Here is a 17484-nt window from a genome sequence, read left to right as displayed (position 1 = left end):
CTCTGACAATTGGGTACTTTTTCCACCACTTGTGTACACGCTGTCTGGTAGACGGGGTGCTATGACGTCATTTTGCAGTCAGGGCGGGGAGTGACTGTTAAAGCGTGCCCCCAGCTTTGTCAGACAAAATAATAATTATGTTGCGCCAAAATGAGTAATATCACGCGTTGTCCCAGACACACTCATCGAGAATTCAATAAACAGAGAGAACGCAATTTGGCAGGAGAATTAGGGCTGAGAGAGAGAGGACGCAGTGTGGGCGGGTTAAGAAACACGGAGAGGGAGGGGACATCAGCGTTACATTCACATCGTTTTTGCCCCTTCATGCGACGTCTGCCGAAAACAAGGACATCGGTATTGAGATACTATCCGTTCGTATCAGTCTTGCATCAAACTGAAGCGTGCACATTTGAGCATATTCAATAGATCTGTATATGAAATTCCGTTACCTGCGCTTTAGATATTTTTGCGTCGGAGGAGGATAGCTGAGCTGCAGAGGCGCGGATGCTACGAGGGTAGCGTTGGGTACCAGAACACCTCACACTCAGCACGGTAATGTGAAATTGACAGCGGCTTTCTTCTGTTTTTGATTGTAACCAGCATCTATGTCTAAAACAATATTTTTAAGGGTCCAAATATAGATCTGCTGGCGTATGGTGCCAATTGATGCACCTATCCATCAATATGGGCTATACAATCGATTAGTTATTGTCGCATGTCTGCATCACCTCTGTGTAGCTTTGGAACAACCTGTGCTACCTATTAATTTTGAGCAGAATATATATTGTACGGCCCTCTACACAGTCTCATTCAAGTTTTTTGTTTTGATTGACTATATAGGCATAGGCCTAGATAGGCTTCGATTTTACGCATGGCAGTGAATGGTAGACTGTGTGGTATCGTGATGCCAATAACGGCTCAAATACCCCATGGAATCATTTTGAATACTGTTGTCAATTAACTGGCACGGACACCAAACCCTTAACCCACCCACACAGGCAAGTGAGTAGGTGTGTGTGTGCATAGGCAGCATATTGGCCTGTATAACCTATAACATCACACTGTGTAATTTACCATCTCAAAATGAATGCAGCATAACTGGACACTACTAGGCTATTTATTACAGTTCACTTCAACTCTACCATGACCTGGGCCCATGTGCTGTCGTTTTACTGTGCTTTTGTTATTATGCATTATTCCTCTGTATTCTGTATGAGGTGAAAGTATAGCGCCGGAAGATTCCGTTGGCTTAATGTATTAGGATATTTACTGATGTGTGTTTGTCTGTCCTGTCCTGTCTATGTTCTCTACACCTCAGTCCATCTTCCAGTGCTGATCGGTTGAATGTGTCAAGCTCATTCTGAGGCTGGCCGAGTGTCTGCAGGTTTTCACTCCTCCCTTGTACTTAGTTGATTAATTAAGGTCACCGATTAGTTATTAACTCGCATCACCTGGTGGTGTAGGTCTTAATTGGACACAAATTGAAAGGAGAAACCAAAAACCAGCACACTCGGCCCTCCATGGAATGAGTTTGACACCCCTGGTTTAATGCATGTACTGTATTCCTCTTCCCTCCTCCCTTCTACCTTTCCTTTCCTCCCTCAGATGGACAGAATGAGTTTTCTGTCCTTCCTCCTCCTTTGCTTGACTTCAGTTGCCAATGGCAACAAAGGTCAGTTTCCTTTCCTTTTGACTGTTTAATTGTACCGCTGAAATATATTTTTTTCTTTCTATTGCCATGGGAGCACACATACCTGTAGTCACGCTCAAGGCCAGGGCCCATTTGTCACTGTCCCCTGATCTCTAAAGGGAATTCAATCATATACCCACTCACTGTGCTCCAAGTCATAATATATTAAATGATATGTCTGTAATTTATGATTGCATACACATCACCATTATAGAGTGTTGTCCTTCATGGAGCCTGTATTTTGATCAATGTGGTGATGATGCTATATGTGTATGTGATTCCTTGTGTAATTGATAGCATGACTTTCAAAGGAGGATCAATCTTCTTCTCTCAGATAGATCACCGCGGATAGCCATGGCTCTTGATTTACCAACGTTGTTCCAATGATTATCATGCTGGAGACTTGACGTGAAACTGGAATGGTCCGAGTGGGGCGAGGAACGTCAGAGAGGGCGAGGGAGGAGAGGAGGAAGGGTGTGACGTTGAAAGACAGGAAGACACAAGTGGAGAGAAGGGTGTGACGCTGAAAGACAGGAGGACACAAGTGGAGAGAAGGGAGTGACGCTGAAAGACAGGAGGACACAAGTGGAGAGAAGGGAGTGACGCTGAAAGACAGGAAGACACAAGTGGAGAGGAGAGAAGGGGAGCAAAAAGGAGTCGCTCCAAGGGAAGGGACACAGAGACACCGCATGTGTGAGAGAGGAACCGACAGATAGTTAGGAAGGGTGGGTGGGGTGAGGAAGAGAGAGAGATGGCATGTGGAATCAAGTGACGGCGTGAAATAAAGAGTGATAGCGGTAGAAGTGTGTGAGAGAAGGGCAGAGAACGAGGGGATGTTGTGTGGAGAGAGAGAGAAAGTGGCAGAGATGGAAAGAGATGTCTCTCAATCTGTAATCCTGGGTGTAATCCATGGCCCTGATGTTCAGATTTAATGCTGTATTGCAGAGAGAGAGAAATAGGGAAGGAGGGGATGGGAAAGAGAGACAGGCAGGGAGAGAGGGTTAGAGATAAATGACAAAAAGAGGGACAGAGCAGAAGCTTGAGGACAGGTGGTGTTCGTATCAGATTAACCATTGAGGATGGTGAATACTAGCCTGGGCATCACTCACTAGCCTGGGCATGACTCACCAGTCTGGTCACATGACCAAAGGGGTATACTACAAAGCAAGATGAAGGTGTTAACTTGGCTGAATATTCAGAAAACACTTTTTCATTTTTAGAAAGATAAGCTTGAAATGGGCATGGTCTAATTGACTCAACAACCAAACATACATCCCACTGGGGAAAAAACTGGATGAATCAACGTTGTTTCCATGTCATTTCAACAACAAAAAAAGTGGCAAAACTGATTGGATTAGGGAAAAAGTATTTTCCCTTTTTCCCTTTTTTAAATCCAATTTTTAACCTAAATCCAATGATATGGTGAAATGTTTGGTTTATTTCACATTGAATTAATGTTAGTTGACAACTTAACCAAATGTACATAAAAACTAGACTGTGAGCTGATGTCTATGCCCAGTAGGATATCTACAGTGCATTCGGAAAGTAATCAGACCCCTTGACTTTTTCCACATTTTGATACGTTACGGCCTTATTCAAAAATGTATTTAATATTTTTTTCTCATCAATCTACTCACGATACCTCATAATGACAAAGTGAAAACAGGTTTTTAGACATTTTTGCTAATTTATTAAAAATAAAAAACAGAAATACCTGTTTCAGACCCTTTGCTATGAGACTCGAAATTGAGCTCAGGTGCATTCTGTTTCCATTGATCATCCTTGAGATGTTTTTACAACTTGAGTGGAGTCAACTTGTGGTTAATTCAATTGATTAGACATTATTTGGAAAGACACACACCTGTCTATACAAGGTCACACAGTTGACTCTGCATGTCAGAGAAAAAACCAAGCCATGAGGTTGAAGGAATTGTCCGTAGAGCTCAGAGACAGGATTGTGTCAAGCATTGAAGGTCCCCAAGAACACAGTGGCATCCATCATTCTTAAATAGAAGAAGTTTGGAAACACCAAGACTCTTCCTAGAGCTGGCTGCCCGGCCAAACTGAGCAATCGGGGGAGAAGGGCCTTGGTCAGGGAGGTGATCAAGAACCCGGTGGTCACTCTGACAGAGCTCCAGAGTTGCTCTGTGGAGATGGGAGGATCTTCCAGAACGACAACCGTCCCTGCAGCCCTCCACCAATCAGGCCTTTACGGTAGAGTGGCCAGACAGAAGCCACTCCTCTGTAGAACTCTTATCTCACGTTGATTCAGACCAGACTGCCATTTTAATTGTTATAATTTGCCAGAGTGTTTTTAATGTTGAAACGGCAGAGCGGTTGCTACACAACATGTCCTGTGGCTCTGTCATTGCTGTCTGAGTCTAACATCATAATTTCAGGGTCTAGTGAGGGAGACATGTCTAAAATAAAAGCCCCCATGCTTTTGTTTTGGTCTTTGATTATTTGAGTGTAAAATCGTCACCGTTCCAGCTTGTTAGCTCAGCCTTTGATTGATATGGGTGAACATTCTGGAGAGAAATTAAATATTAATTGGCAATTAGAGGGTGGATTCACAGCAAACTTTCCCTGTTTAATTTGGACGTCCATGTTTGCCAGTGAGTGAAGTGGTCAGGCAGCCTGTGGGCAGGCTGCTTGGGCTTCTGATTGATATGTGCAACATACCTCCTCTCCCTGTGTGATAAGGTGAAATCGGCCTAGGTGTAATTATGTTGCCAACTGACGCAAGGTGTGGAGTGACACTTGACGGGTGTGTTAGGGGGCAGGGGTGGGGTTTGAGTGTGCATTTCTGTGTGTGTGTGTCTTTATTTGTCTGTATGTGTATCTGCGGACACACACACACACACACACACACACACACACACACACACACACACACACACACACACACACACACACACACACACACACACACACACACACACACACACACACACACGTCCTCCCATGTAAAGGGGTGTTACAAATACCCATGTTTTTCCCCCCTTCTGATTGCTCCATTGAACCCACGCCTCCTTTTGTCTCCTGTGTTGCCGTTCAGCCAATAAGCACAAGCCATGGATCGAGACGGAGTACCAGGGTATCGTCATGGAGAATGACAACACCGTTCTTCTCAACCCACCACTGTTCGCCCTGGATAAAGATGCTCCACTGCACTATGCAGGTACAGTACAGGCATGGTTAGAATGATCGGGGGCACTTGGCAGTCCTCTAATCAGGACTCCCCCATATAACAATAAGCATTATAAAATATTAGCATTGAAAGTATGGTAGCAATGTATTTTACGGGACAAATATTACCGGGGTGTTTACTAATTAACACCGAGTATAAACACAAAACATGTTGCCATTTGGAACATATTTGCTATTGATTACAATGGCCACGGTTAGTTCACTATCTCACTGGGCTATTGAAAACCGAGTCCCACAATACCCCTACAGTGAGTAAGCATTTTGCAGAGGGGAAATTGTTAGACATGTTTCTTATGTTATGCCGCCCTACAATTAGAATGGACAGAGTCAAATGGTAATTACACAATAATAACCAATGAAGCGCCATCATTTGTGCCAGAAAGTTCAGTAAATTCCAGGTAAATAAAGCGCTACCCAAAGGATTTTGCTGGGCACTCCCATAAGCATGACAAATATTGACATGGAAAATAATCATGTCTGTCCAGTCCTCTATTTTTCAGGGCCGCCCCAATAGTCTGTGTAAATCTATTCCTGGGTGCTACACTGGTCCTCCACAGCCAAGTGAAATTCAATTATTTGTATTCATTGGGAACATTATATGCCCTGTGCTCACAGAAATCATTATGGTACACATTTCCCAACTGGGACAATAAAGTGATTGATTGGATCATGTAACATCACATGGGGTTCATTGAAATAGATCACTGAATTTCATTTGTTATTTTCTTAGCCATTGAAGACTCTATTTGAGTAAATCCGTCAATGTAAATCATCAAAATGTAAGCCTACTGGGTCCTTGAGATGCACAGAGAGTCACTAGAAGTTAAATTGTCACTAAAAGGAGTTGGGCCCTCCCTTTCTCTCTCCTTCCCCCTCTCTCTCTCCTCCAGGTGAGATCTGTGGCTTCCGGGTGCACAATGGGCCCACGGGATCCAGTTCGGTACAGTTTGAGGCGGTGGTTCTGGACCGCTCGACAGGGGAGGGCCTGGTCCGCTCTAAAGAGCCCCTGGACTGTGAGAGCCAGCGGGAGCACAGCTTCACCATCCAGGCCTATGACTGTGGAGAGGGCCCCGATGGAGCCAACAGCAAGAAGTCCCACAAGTGAGATACACTACATTACCCTGAAGGACAAATAGGTTTAATGGATAGGGTTGTTGTCAGAGGTTATGCTGGTTTTGGTAGTTTGGAGAATGATTAACCCTTGGGAATTTGTCAATGCTGTGCTTCATCAATACATTACTATATTACAATGCAGTTATGTATGTATTGACCTCTCTTCCTTCATCTTTATCATGCTCTTTGCTTTTCTCCTATTTCTCTTTCTCTCTCTCTTTCAGGGCTACGGTGCATGTACGTGTGAATGACGTAAACGAGTTCTCCCCAGTGTTCGTGGAGCGTCGCTATGAGGCCTCCGTCCCAGAAGGCCGTCTGTTCGACCGCATCGTGCGCGTCGAGGCCCTCGACGCAGACTGCTCCCCGCAGTACAGCCAGATCTGCTTCTACGACATCATCACCCCCAGTGTTCCCTTTGTCATCGATAACGATGGTGAGAACTACAGCTATGACAATTGAGCTGGGCTTTACATTAGTTTTCCACAAATAAATGAGGGTCTGCCTCGTCTTTACCAGAGCCATTTAGAAAATGTTTATCTAAATATATGGCTCTGGTCTTTAAAATGTCTTTATTTGATTCATATACTATAAAAGTGAATATAATGTGTGAGTTGACATCTTGTCCCCAATGAAATCAACAGTTAGCATGGTGATGACTACCAATCTGTAAAAATACGAGTTCATTTACCTGTTCTGTTTCGGCTGTCTCCAGCTGGTCTTGTTGATATGTACATTGCTAGAGAATGATCTACGCCATGTCCAAGTATCTTGCTCGCCCACATTGCAGTTTATATGCTATAGCATTCCTTTTGTACTGCAATGAATAGATTTGCAGCGTGTTTTTGCTGTAAGAAACCCCGGTTGACTCCCGCCTTCACAGGTAGATAGTTCTAGATTTCAGAAGAACATTCATGTGCGTAGGTAGTAGTTGTGTAAGCAAAGCTACCGCATCAACACTGCTAGGGTAGGTTTCTTTGAACAGAGCCCAGAGGACAATCGGTTCCGGGGGTTAGGCCTTAGTCTAGTGTTTCTGTTGATCTTGTAGGCATGCTTCCTCTGAGGAGAAGGCTTTGATTTCAGTCTGCAAGACTCCCATTGACGGGCTACTGGTGGGAGATCGATAGCGGGCATTTTGTAATATGACAACGGCATAGGGGGAGGCAGATATTCTCAGGAGTCAGGTTTTTACCGTGACTTTGCACAATTGGCAGTGACTGGGGAGGAGGAGGTTCCAGGGGATGAGAAGTTAATATATGGGTCAGGCTGCTGGGCCCAGATGAAGCACAGAGACTTTTTGTTTCAGCCCTGGCAGCCCTAGTATTGTCACGGTCTCTCTCGCTCTCTCTTTCTCTTTCATCCCTCCCTTTTGCCCCGTCTTTCTTTCTCCCCTGTCTCTCATTGTCTGGCGCCTGTCGTGCAGGTTCTGCCAACCATATCTTTGTGACATTCTCTCTTCGACTCTAGATATACTGTGGGAAGAAACTGTCTATTCATTCATATCGTTTTCTCTTCTCTCTCCCTCCCCTGTCGTTGCCTTTTTCCATTTGAATATACTCCACTGAACAGTTTTGGTGTGTCTGAGAGTGTGTGTACAAGAGTGCGCATTTTTCATGCTGTGCTTTTGAGTAAGTGAGTGAATGACTGTTTGTATTGTACTGTACATAACTCTCTCCCCTTCCCTCTCCTCCCATCTCCTAGGTAACATTAAGAACACCGAGCCATTGGATTCGAAGCGCCAGCGTGTCCACACCTTCTGGGTGACAGCGTTTGACTGTGGCAAGAACCGTGCTCAGGCCGACGCCCAGGTCGTCGTCACGGTCAAACCGTCCTGCAAACCCGGCTGGATCGGTAATCAATACACTAAACCCATCACTCCCCTCATTATTCATGACTTCTTCATCTACCTCCTCAGTGGTAGTGTGGAATGGACATATTCCCTATATAGTGCACTACTTTTGGACAGAACCGTTTGGCCCGTGGTCAAAAGTAATGCACTACAGTATATAGAGAATAGGGTGTAATTTGGGACTACATTAGTGTCTGAAATGATACTGTAGCATATAGAATGGACGTTAAGGGTCTGTATTTTGCAGACTTCAATTGAGAAAATGGTGATTACGAAAGATGATAATGCTACGTGATATCTCAATTGGTGTGAATGGTCGAGGGACACACCTTACCTTTGCCTTTAGAGCATAATTATCATAACATGAATGACTTAACACATAATTTTTGTACAGTGCTTTCGGAAGGAATTCAGACCCCTTAACTTTTCCCACATTGTTAGATTACACCCTTATTCTAAAATGGATTCAATCGTTTTTTCCCCCTCATCAATCTACACACAATACCCCATAATGACATAGCAAAAACAGTTTAAAAAAAAATATAAACTGAAATATCACAGTTACGTTTAAGTATTCAGACCCTTTACTCAGTACTTTATTGAAGCACCTTTGGAAGCAATTACAGCCTGGAGTCTTCTTAGCAGTGGCGATTTTAGCATGTAAATCTTGGTGTGGCAAACTCCCCCAAAATTGTTTCAATGAATGGGGCATACCCTACCGTTCAAAAGCCCATTTTTCTGTCCATTAAAATAACATCAAATTGATCAGAAATACAGTGTAGACATTGTTAATGTTGTAAATGACTATTGTAGCTGGAAACTGATGATTTTTAATGGAATATCTACATAGGCGTACAGAGGCCCATTATCAGCAACCATCACTCATGTGTTCCAAAGGCACGTTGTGTTAGCTAATCCAAGTTTATCATTTTATAAAGCTAATTTATCATTAGAAAACCCTTTTGCAATTATGTTAGCACAGCTGAAAACTGTTATTCTGATTAAAGAAGCAATAAAACTGGCCTTTAGACTAGTTGAGTATCTGGAGCATCAGCATTTGCAAGTTCGATTACAGGCTCAAAATGGCCAGAAACAAAGACCTTTCTTCTGAAACTTGTCAGTCTATTCTTGTTCTGAGAAATTAAGGCTATTCCATGCGAGAAATTGCCAAGAAACTGAAGATCTCGTACAACACTGTGTACTACTCCCTTCACAGAACAGCACAAACTGGCTCTAACCAGAATAGAAAGAGGACCCCGGTGCACAAATGAGCAAGAGGACAAGTACATTAGAGTGTCTAGTTTGAGAAACAGACGACTCCCAAGTCCTCAACTGGCAGCTTCATTAAATAGTACCCGCAAAACACCAGTCTCAACATCAACATTGAAAAGGTAACTCCAGGATGCTGGCCTTCTGTGCTCACTTGAACAGGAAGGTGGCGCAGCAGTCCTTCTGGTTGGCAAATTATTTCATCAAACTTTGTCATCAAAGTCTGGCATTCTCTGGATTTATGGTGCTTTCAAGACAACTGGAAACTCTGGGGGAAATAAAGAAGGTTGAATCATGATGTCAGTGATTTTCAGGTCCGAGCTCTAGAAAAAGGCCCGATTTCCCGACTTGCAAATTCTGAATTGATTGACCGTTCAAAATATATTTTCCCAGTCGGAGCTAGTTTTTTTCAAGAGATCCCAGTTGTCTTGAACTCACTGAATATTTCAGGGTTTTCAGATGTTTTGATTGACAGCATGGCCAATGTATTCAACCTTTTCTGGCTCATGGTGTTGCATGTGAATGTTCATCCTTTTAAGCTTGGAAAAGAGACCATTAAACCCAGACTTGGACCACACACCCTTTCCACTGAATAGCAGGCTAGTGATTGCTTTGCAACGCTTGCAGTTAGCCACTGATTCCTTCCAAACCACTCATTGTTGAATTTGCAATTTCCAAGTTATGTTTACTTCCAATGACAGATGAGCACCGATGCGTTTTATCTATAATTTCTCTTCATATGACAAGGATTGAAAAGAATTTGCCTGTAGATTGTCGACTTGATTCAGGACGATGACTGCTTGTCTAACTTGCTAGCTAAGATTTTGAAAGTATGATGTTAACATGATCAGTCCAATCAAAGCTACGGTAGATATAACATGATTTGACATCTGTGGCCAATGACCTTGTGCCTTCTTGGATGGACACTTCTAATGTAAATCTATTAGCAGCACCCAAAGGGCTTGAATGGTCAAGCTCTGCCATAGATTTTGTGGTGACGTAGTGTCCCCATGAGTGACAGAACACTGAGCCAATCACGGCGCAACTAGAAAACATTACCAACCCCTACGCTCTGTACTTTTCCGCTAGCTGCACCACCACCAGAGAAAGCACTGTGCTAGTCTGAAACACCTGCATTTTGGAGCAGCCTTACTCAAAATGTGGAAAAGGTCAAGGGGCCTGAATACTTTCTGAATGCACTGTATTTTGGTGGGTTTATTTTCTTTGTTGGTTTTCAGGTTGGTCGAAGCGGGTGGAGTATACCCCCGGGTCAGGCAGCATTCCCCTGTTCCCCAGTTTGCACCTGGAGACCTGTGAAGAGACTGTGTGGAACATCCAGGCCACCGTAGAGCTGCAGACTGGCCATATTGGGAAGGGCTGTGACAGGGACAGCTACTCAGACCGATCAGTGCGCAGACTCTGTGGTGAGTGCTGCTTGAGTCTGGGCTATTCATGATGGATTCAATCTTTGGGATAATAATTTGTGACTATCCGAAGATTGAAATGGAGCATGCTCAAGCCACATAGGTTTTAGCCCTATTTGCCACATAAGCATAAAAATACCTTGCATTTGTGGTGTGTGCATAAATGAAATGAAGTAATGCAGTCATGCATTTCGGGAGAGTACAGGCCCCTGATATTCATTGAGCTCACAATATCAGCTTTTTATTTTATATATTTTTTTATTTAACCTTTATTTCTACAGGTTTTTCTCATTGAGAATATCTTAGAGAGACTTAGTCCAATAGCAGCAGGGGGAACAACGTTTCAGACTAAACAACTTACATACACTAACACAACATTAAACAAAACTATAAACACACATACAGTACAACAATTACATTTTACGTTAAAAACTCGGAAGTCTTAACTAAAAACAGCTGTCCGAAAGACAATTACACTCTTCTATGATATATACATCGATCAAGTGTTTAAACTCCACCAACGAACCTAGATCATCAAATGTTTTAATGTTTAGGAGGGAATTCCAGGACCACAGAGCTAAGTAACTAATACTATTTCTACCATGACCTGTTCTAATTTTTGGTACTGTTAGAAGCAAATGAATATGAGACCGTAATTGATATTTATTTACCGACCTGACTAAAAAAGAAAAGAGATAAAATGGCATTTTACCCAATATGGCCTTATAAATCAGTGTATACCAGTGTTTAAGCCTACGCAAGGTCAATGACTACCAGCCAACAGCTCTGTAGAGATCGCAATGATGTATTAGATGTTTTTGATTTGTAATGAACCTGAGGGCTCTATGATACACTGAATCAAGTTCTCTCAGGGTTGTGGTTGAGGCCTGCATATATACAGTCTAAGTCGGAAGTTTACATACACCTTAGCCAAATACATTTAAACTCAGTTTTTCACAATTCCTGGCATTTAATCCTAGTAAAAATGCCATGTCTTAGGTCAGTTAGGATCACCACTTTATTTTAAGAATGTGAAATGTTAGAATAATAGTAGAGAGAATGATTTATTTCAGCTTTTATTTATTTCATCACATTCCCAGTGGGTCAGAAGTTTACATAAACTCAATTAGTATTTGGTAGCATTCCATTTAAATTGTTTAACCTGGTTCAAATGTTTCGGGTAGTCTTCCACAAGCTTCCCACAATAAATTGGGTGAATTTTCAACTCCTGACAGAACTGGGCCTCCTTGCTCGCACACGCTTTTTCAGCTCTGCCCACAAATGTTCTATAGGCTTGAGGTCAGGGCTTTGTGATGGCCACTCCAATACCTTGACTTTGTTGTCCTTAAGCCATTTTGCCACAACTTTGGAAGTATGCATGGGGTCATTGTTCATTTGGAAGACCCATTTGCGACCAAGCTTTAACTTCCTGACCGATGTCTTGAGATGTTGCTTCAATATATCCACATAATCTTCCTTCCTCGTGATGCCATCCATTTTGTGAAGTGCACGGTCCCTCCTGCAGCAAAGCACCTCCACAACATGATGCTGCCACCCCCGTGCTTCACGGGATGGTATGGTTTGACTCGCAAGCCTCCCCCTTTTTCCTCCAAACATAACGATGGTCATTACGGCCAAACAGTTCTATTTTTGTTTCATCAGACCAGAGGACATTTCTCCAAAAAGTATGATCTTTGTCCCTCCCATGTGCAGTTGTAAACCGTAATCTGGCTTTTTTATGGCGGTTTTGGAGCAGTGGCCTCTTCCTTGCTGAGCGGCCTTTCAGGTTATATCGATATAGGACTTGTTTTTTACTGTGGATATAGATACTTTTGCACCTGTTTCCTCCAGCATCTTCACAAGGTCCTTTGCTGTTGTTCTGGGATTGATTTACACTTTTTGCACCAAAGTACGTTCATCTCTAGGAGACAGGTGTTTGCAAATAGCTCCCAAGGATGAACCAGACTTGTGGAGGTCTACAATTCTTTTATGAGGTCTTGGCTGATTTCTTTAGATTTTCCAATTATGTCAAGCAAAGAGGTTCTGAGTTTGAAAGTAGGCCTTGAAATACATCCACAGGTACACCTCCAATTGACTCAAATTATGTCAATTAGCCTATCAGAAGCTTCTAAAGTCATGACATCATTTTCTGGAACCACTGGAATTGTTATGAAGTGAATTATAAGTGAAATATTCTGTCTGTAAACAATTGTTGGAAAAATTACTTGTCACAAAATAGACATACTGACAAACTTGCCAAAACTATAGTTTGTTAACAAGAAATTTGTTCAGTGGTTCTAAAACAGGTTTTAATGACTCCAACCTAATTGTATGTAAACTTCTGACTTCAACTGTATAACATCACTAAAATCTAAAACCGCCAGTAATGTACATCGTACCAGCTCCTTCCTGCCCTCCAAAGAAAAACAAGCCTTATGTCGGTAATAAAAACCTTCTCAAGTTCTTTACATGCACTGTGAAGCTCAGCTTATCATCAACGCACACACCCAAATGTCTGTACACTTTAACTTGCTCTATAGTATGTCCAGCCAATGTAGAAATGACATGATTAGTAACATGCCTGGCATTTAAAAATAGCATGCATTTTGTTTTACCCGAATTTAGAACCAGCTTTAAATCATATAGATTCTATTGTATGATGTTAAATCCTCTTTGGGCATTTTCAAAAGCTAAAAATTAACTACTACCTCTTGAATAAAGAATATTATCATCTGCATAAAAATTAACATCCACTGTTTCCTATAAGATCCCCAATGTTGTTGATATACAAAATGAACAACAGTGGGCCCAAAACAGAACCTTGTGGAACACCTGAGCACACCTCTATGGACTCAGATTTACAACTATCCACCATTACACATTGTGTACGATTTGATAGGTAATTTATAAACCAATCTAGAGCACGACCAGTAAACCCACAACATTTTAACCTTTGCACTAACACAGCATGGTCCACAGTGTCAAAAGCCTTCGACAAATCAATAAAGACAGACACACAATGTTACTTCTTATCAAGAGCACAGTGGATGTCATTTAAAACCTTCAATGTTGCCGAAACAGTGCTGTGGCCAGACCTAAAACCTGATTGCATTCCATTTATGATGTTGTTTTCTTGGAAGTAGGCCTTTAGCTGCCTACTAACTAAGGACTCCAGTACCTTTGATGGTACAGACAATTTTGATATGGGTCAATAGTTGTCAAGTAGCGAAGGATCTCCACCTTTCAAGAGAGGCAGTACAAAAGCAGATTTCCATAACTTGGGGATTTCCTTAACATCAAGCGTGATGTTAAAAATACAAGTTAAAGGGGAGCAATGATGTCTGCAGCTAGGTGAAGGAAGGGGGGGGTCTAGTTCATCAGGGCCAGGGGATTTTTTTCCATCAATTTCTTTCAGGGCTTTACACACCTCTTAAACAGAGAAGGATGAAAAGGAGAACCCAGTGAAGGAGTACACAGGGGTGTAAGGTAAATTTTTAGGGGGCTCAATTATACCTTTGACCTTTTCAAATAAACTGCCTGCATCTGAAGAAAAAAAATGCTGATTCAAGGCTTTCAGAATGGAGGTTCTCTGTTACAATCTATGTATCTACCAACAAATGTTTGGGAAGCTGTGTATCTTTTTTGCACTCCAAACCTTACTTGCCAAAATTTCGATGGATCATTTAAAATATGTGAAGTAGATTTCAGGTAGTGGTCTGCTTCCAATTTAAGGATCATAGCCACACCCATATCTCTAAGACGTTTAAAAGCCATCCAATCATCTGCCAAACCAGTCCCTCTTGCTTTAGCCCACATAGCATTTCATTCCCTTATGATTTAGTCAATTCCTTAGCAAACCAAGGGTTCTCTCTGCCCTTAGTCCTGATTTTGTTAAAGGGACCTATTGCATACATCCTGGAATGCATTGTGGAAGTAAGAAAAGGCTAGTTCAACATCAGGGATTAATTCCATTCTATTCCATTCAATGCTACATCATGTAAAAAACCTTGAATATCAAACCGCTTCCAGTTTCTTTTCATAATGACACGCAGAGATTTCTTAGGGATTTTACCATCTCTCACACAGGCAATAGCACAGTGATCACTTATGTCATTTGCAAATATAACAGAAGCATGAAAACGATGAGGAGTATTGGTTACGGTCAAATTTCAGAGGATATTTTATATTCAACTTAGTTACACTGTTGAAAATCTGAGTGAGATTATAAATATTGCATAGAATTTTGAGTTGATCAGAGCTAGATGTTAACCAGTCCTGATTCAGATCACCCATCAGGACAAACTCAGAATTGACATTCTGTGATAACAATTCAAAAATACAATCCAGAGAGCCAAGCTTACATTTAATGAGTCCAAAAGTCAGCTCGTTAAGGCATTAACGTGTTTACAGTAAGTAAGCAGAGTAATGCAGCAACATTGGAGTGATTCAAAAGCGGTTTTGAACTCCCAACCTGAAACAAGCACATTAACCACAGACAGTCCCAAAAGAGTTAATGCTTCTAAGGCCGTTACCAAGTCTAGGGTTGTACAGTATGTCATTCGTGATTTCACTCCTGTCTCACCAGGTGCTGTGAGAGGTGAAGTGGATTTACTCCCGCCCCCATCCCCAGCAGCCAATTGGACCTCAGCCTTGCCCACCCTCCCTTCTTCTGATTCGTCCCTGGTGTTCTCCTTCAATGGCTCCACCCATGTTGCTGTGGTACCCGACTCCGTTGCCGCGGCCGTATCCGGAGACCATTTCACCCTCCAGCTGTGGATGCGAAGGGGTGGGATCAACACCCAGCCTCCGACTAATCAGGCCAGAGGAAACCACAGGGAGGAGGAGACTATCGTCTGCAGTACCGTCAAGAATGGTCAGTCAAATGGTCAGTCACAACTGTCAGTTAAAGTAAAAATACTTGAAAGCACTACTTAAGTAGTTTTTTGCCTTTTGTTTTCATTTATATTTTTTACTACTTGTACTTTTACTTCACTACATTCCTAAAGAAAATAATGTATTTTTACTCCATACATTTTTCCTGACACCCAAAAGTATTCATTACATTTTTAATGCTTAGCAGGGCAGGAAAATGGCCCAATTCACACACTTATCAAGAGAACATTTCTGCTCATTCCTACCGCTGCTGATCTGGCGGACTGACTAAACACATGCTTTGTTTGCAAATTATGTCTGAGTGTTGGCGTGCGCCCCTGGCTATCCGTAAAAAAACAAAAACACAAAAATTGTGCCGTTTGGTTAATATAAGCAATTTTAAATGATTTATACTTTTACTTTTGATCCTTAAGTATATATTTGCAATTATATTTCCTTTTGATACTTAAGTATATTTAAAAGCAAATACTTTAAGACATTTACTCAAGTAGTGTTTTACTGGGTGACTCACTTTTACTTTAGTCATTTTCTATTAAGGTATCTTTACTTTTACTCAAGTATGACAATTGGGTACTTTTTCCACCGCTATGTACCAGTCAGAAGTTTGGACACACCTACTCAATCAAGGGGTCTTCTTTATTTTTTACTATTTTCTACATTGTAGAATAGTAGTGAAGAGATCAAAACTATGAAATAACACATATGGAATCACGTAGTAGCCCCCCAACATTGTTAAACAAATCAACATATATTTGAGATTCTTCAAAGTAGCCACCCTTTGCCTTGATGACAGCTTTGCACACTCTTGGCATTCTCTCAACCAGCTTCATGAGGAATGCTTTTCCAACCGTCTTGAAGGAGTCCCCACCAATGCTGAGCACTGGCTGCTTTTTTTATATGTATATATAGCCTAGTTGAGAACAAGTTCTCATTTGCAACTGCGACCTGGCCAAGATAAAGCGTAGCAATTCGACACATACAACAACACAGAGTTACACATGGAATAAACAAAACATACAGTCAATAATACAGTAGAACAAAAGAAAACAAAAAGTCTATATATAGTGAGTGCAAATGAGGTAAGTTAAGGAAATAAATAGGCCATGGTGGCGAAGTAATTACAACACAGAGTGTTGGAGGACATTACAAAGCAGAGTGCTGGAGGACATTTTACAGATGACATCACCAAAGTCGAGGATCGGTAGGATGGTCAGTCCCACAAGGGCATGCTTGGCAGCATGGGTGAAGGACACCCCGTTGCGATATAGGAAGTCGACTCCAGATTCAATTTTGGATTGGAGATGCTTAATGTGAGTCTGGAAGGAGAGCCTACAGTCCAACCAGACACAGTCCAACCAGACACTACATTCGTAGTTGTCCACGTATTCTAAGTCAGAGCCGTCCAGAGTAGCGATGCTAGACAGGCGAGCAGGTGCGGGCAGTGATCGATTGAATAGCATGCATCCAGTTTCACCTGCGTTCAAGAGCAGTTGGAGGCCACGGAAGGAGAGCTGCATGGCATCGAACCTCGTCCGGAGGTTAGTTAACACAGTGTCCAAGGAGGGGCCAGAAGCATACAGAATGGCGTCGTCTGCGCAGAGGTGGACCAGAGAATCACCAGCAGCAAGAGCAACACCACTGATGCACACAGAAAAGAGAGTCGGCCTGAGAATTGAACCCTGTGGCACACCCACAGAGACTGCCAAAGGTCCGGACAACAGGCCCCCCGATCTGACACACCGAACCCCACCAGAGAAGTAGCCGGTAAACCAGGCGAGGCAATCATTTGAGAAACCAAGGCTGTCGAGTCTGCCAATAAGAATGTTGTGATTGACATAGTCGAAAGCCTTGGCCAGGTCGATGAATACGGCTGCACAGTAATGTCTCCCACCGGTGGTGGCCACGATGCCGTCCAGAACCTTGAGCGTGGCTGAGGTGCACCCACGACCAGCTCCGAAACCAGACCGCACAGCGGAGAAGGCATGGTGGGACCCGAAATGGTCAACAATCTGCTCGTTAACTTGGCCCTCGAAGACCCT

General features: G+C 42.5%; 1 protein-coding gene across 3 annotated transcripts in view; it reads left to right on the top strand.

Annotated features, from left to right (window-relative positions):
• The first annotated feature begins 182 nt into the window (after positions 1-182).
• LOC118364248 (calsyntenin-3-like) overlaps positions 183-17484 on the top strand; it is a 44453-nt gene continuing 27151 nt past the window's right edge. Inside the window, exons 1-8 of one of the 3 annotated variants that reach the window (XM_052489357.1) lie at positions 183-552; positions 1606-1672; positions 4749-4871; positions 5791-6001; positions 6238-6446; positions 7712-7861; positions 10367-10552; positions 15138-15437. In XM_052489357.1, the coding sequence (XP_052345317.1) occupies positions 1606-1672; positions 4749-4871; positions 5791-6001; positions 6238-6446; positions 7712-7861; positions 10367-10552; positions 15138-15437 (1246 nt within the window). In that variant the 5' untranslated portion in view covers positions 183-552. The remainder of the gene's footprint in view (positions 553-1605; positions 1673-4748; positions 4872-5790; positions 6002-6237; positions 6447-7711; positions 7862-10366; positions 10553-15137; positions 15438-17484) is intronic. The other 2 variants (XM_052489358.1, XM_052489359.1) reach the window with 2 other exon arrangements.

This window comes from Oncorhynchus keta, chromosome 31 (assembly GCF_023373465.1).
Source record: "Oncorhynchus keta strain PuntledgeMale-10-30-2019 chromosome 31, Oket_V2, whole genome shotgun sequence".
Taxonomy (NCBI): Eukaryota; Metazoa; Chordata; class Actinopteri; order Salmoniformes; family Salmonidae; genus Oncorhynchus; species Oncorhynchus keta.
Note: the sequence above shows the minus strand (reverse complement) of the source record. Positions and strands in the feature narration are given on the sequence as shown.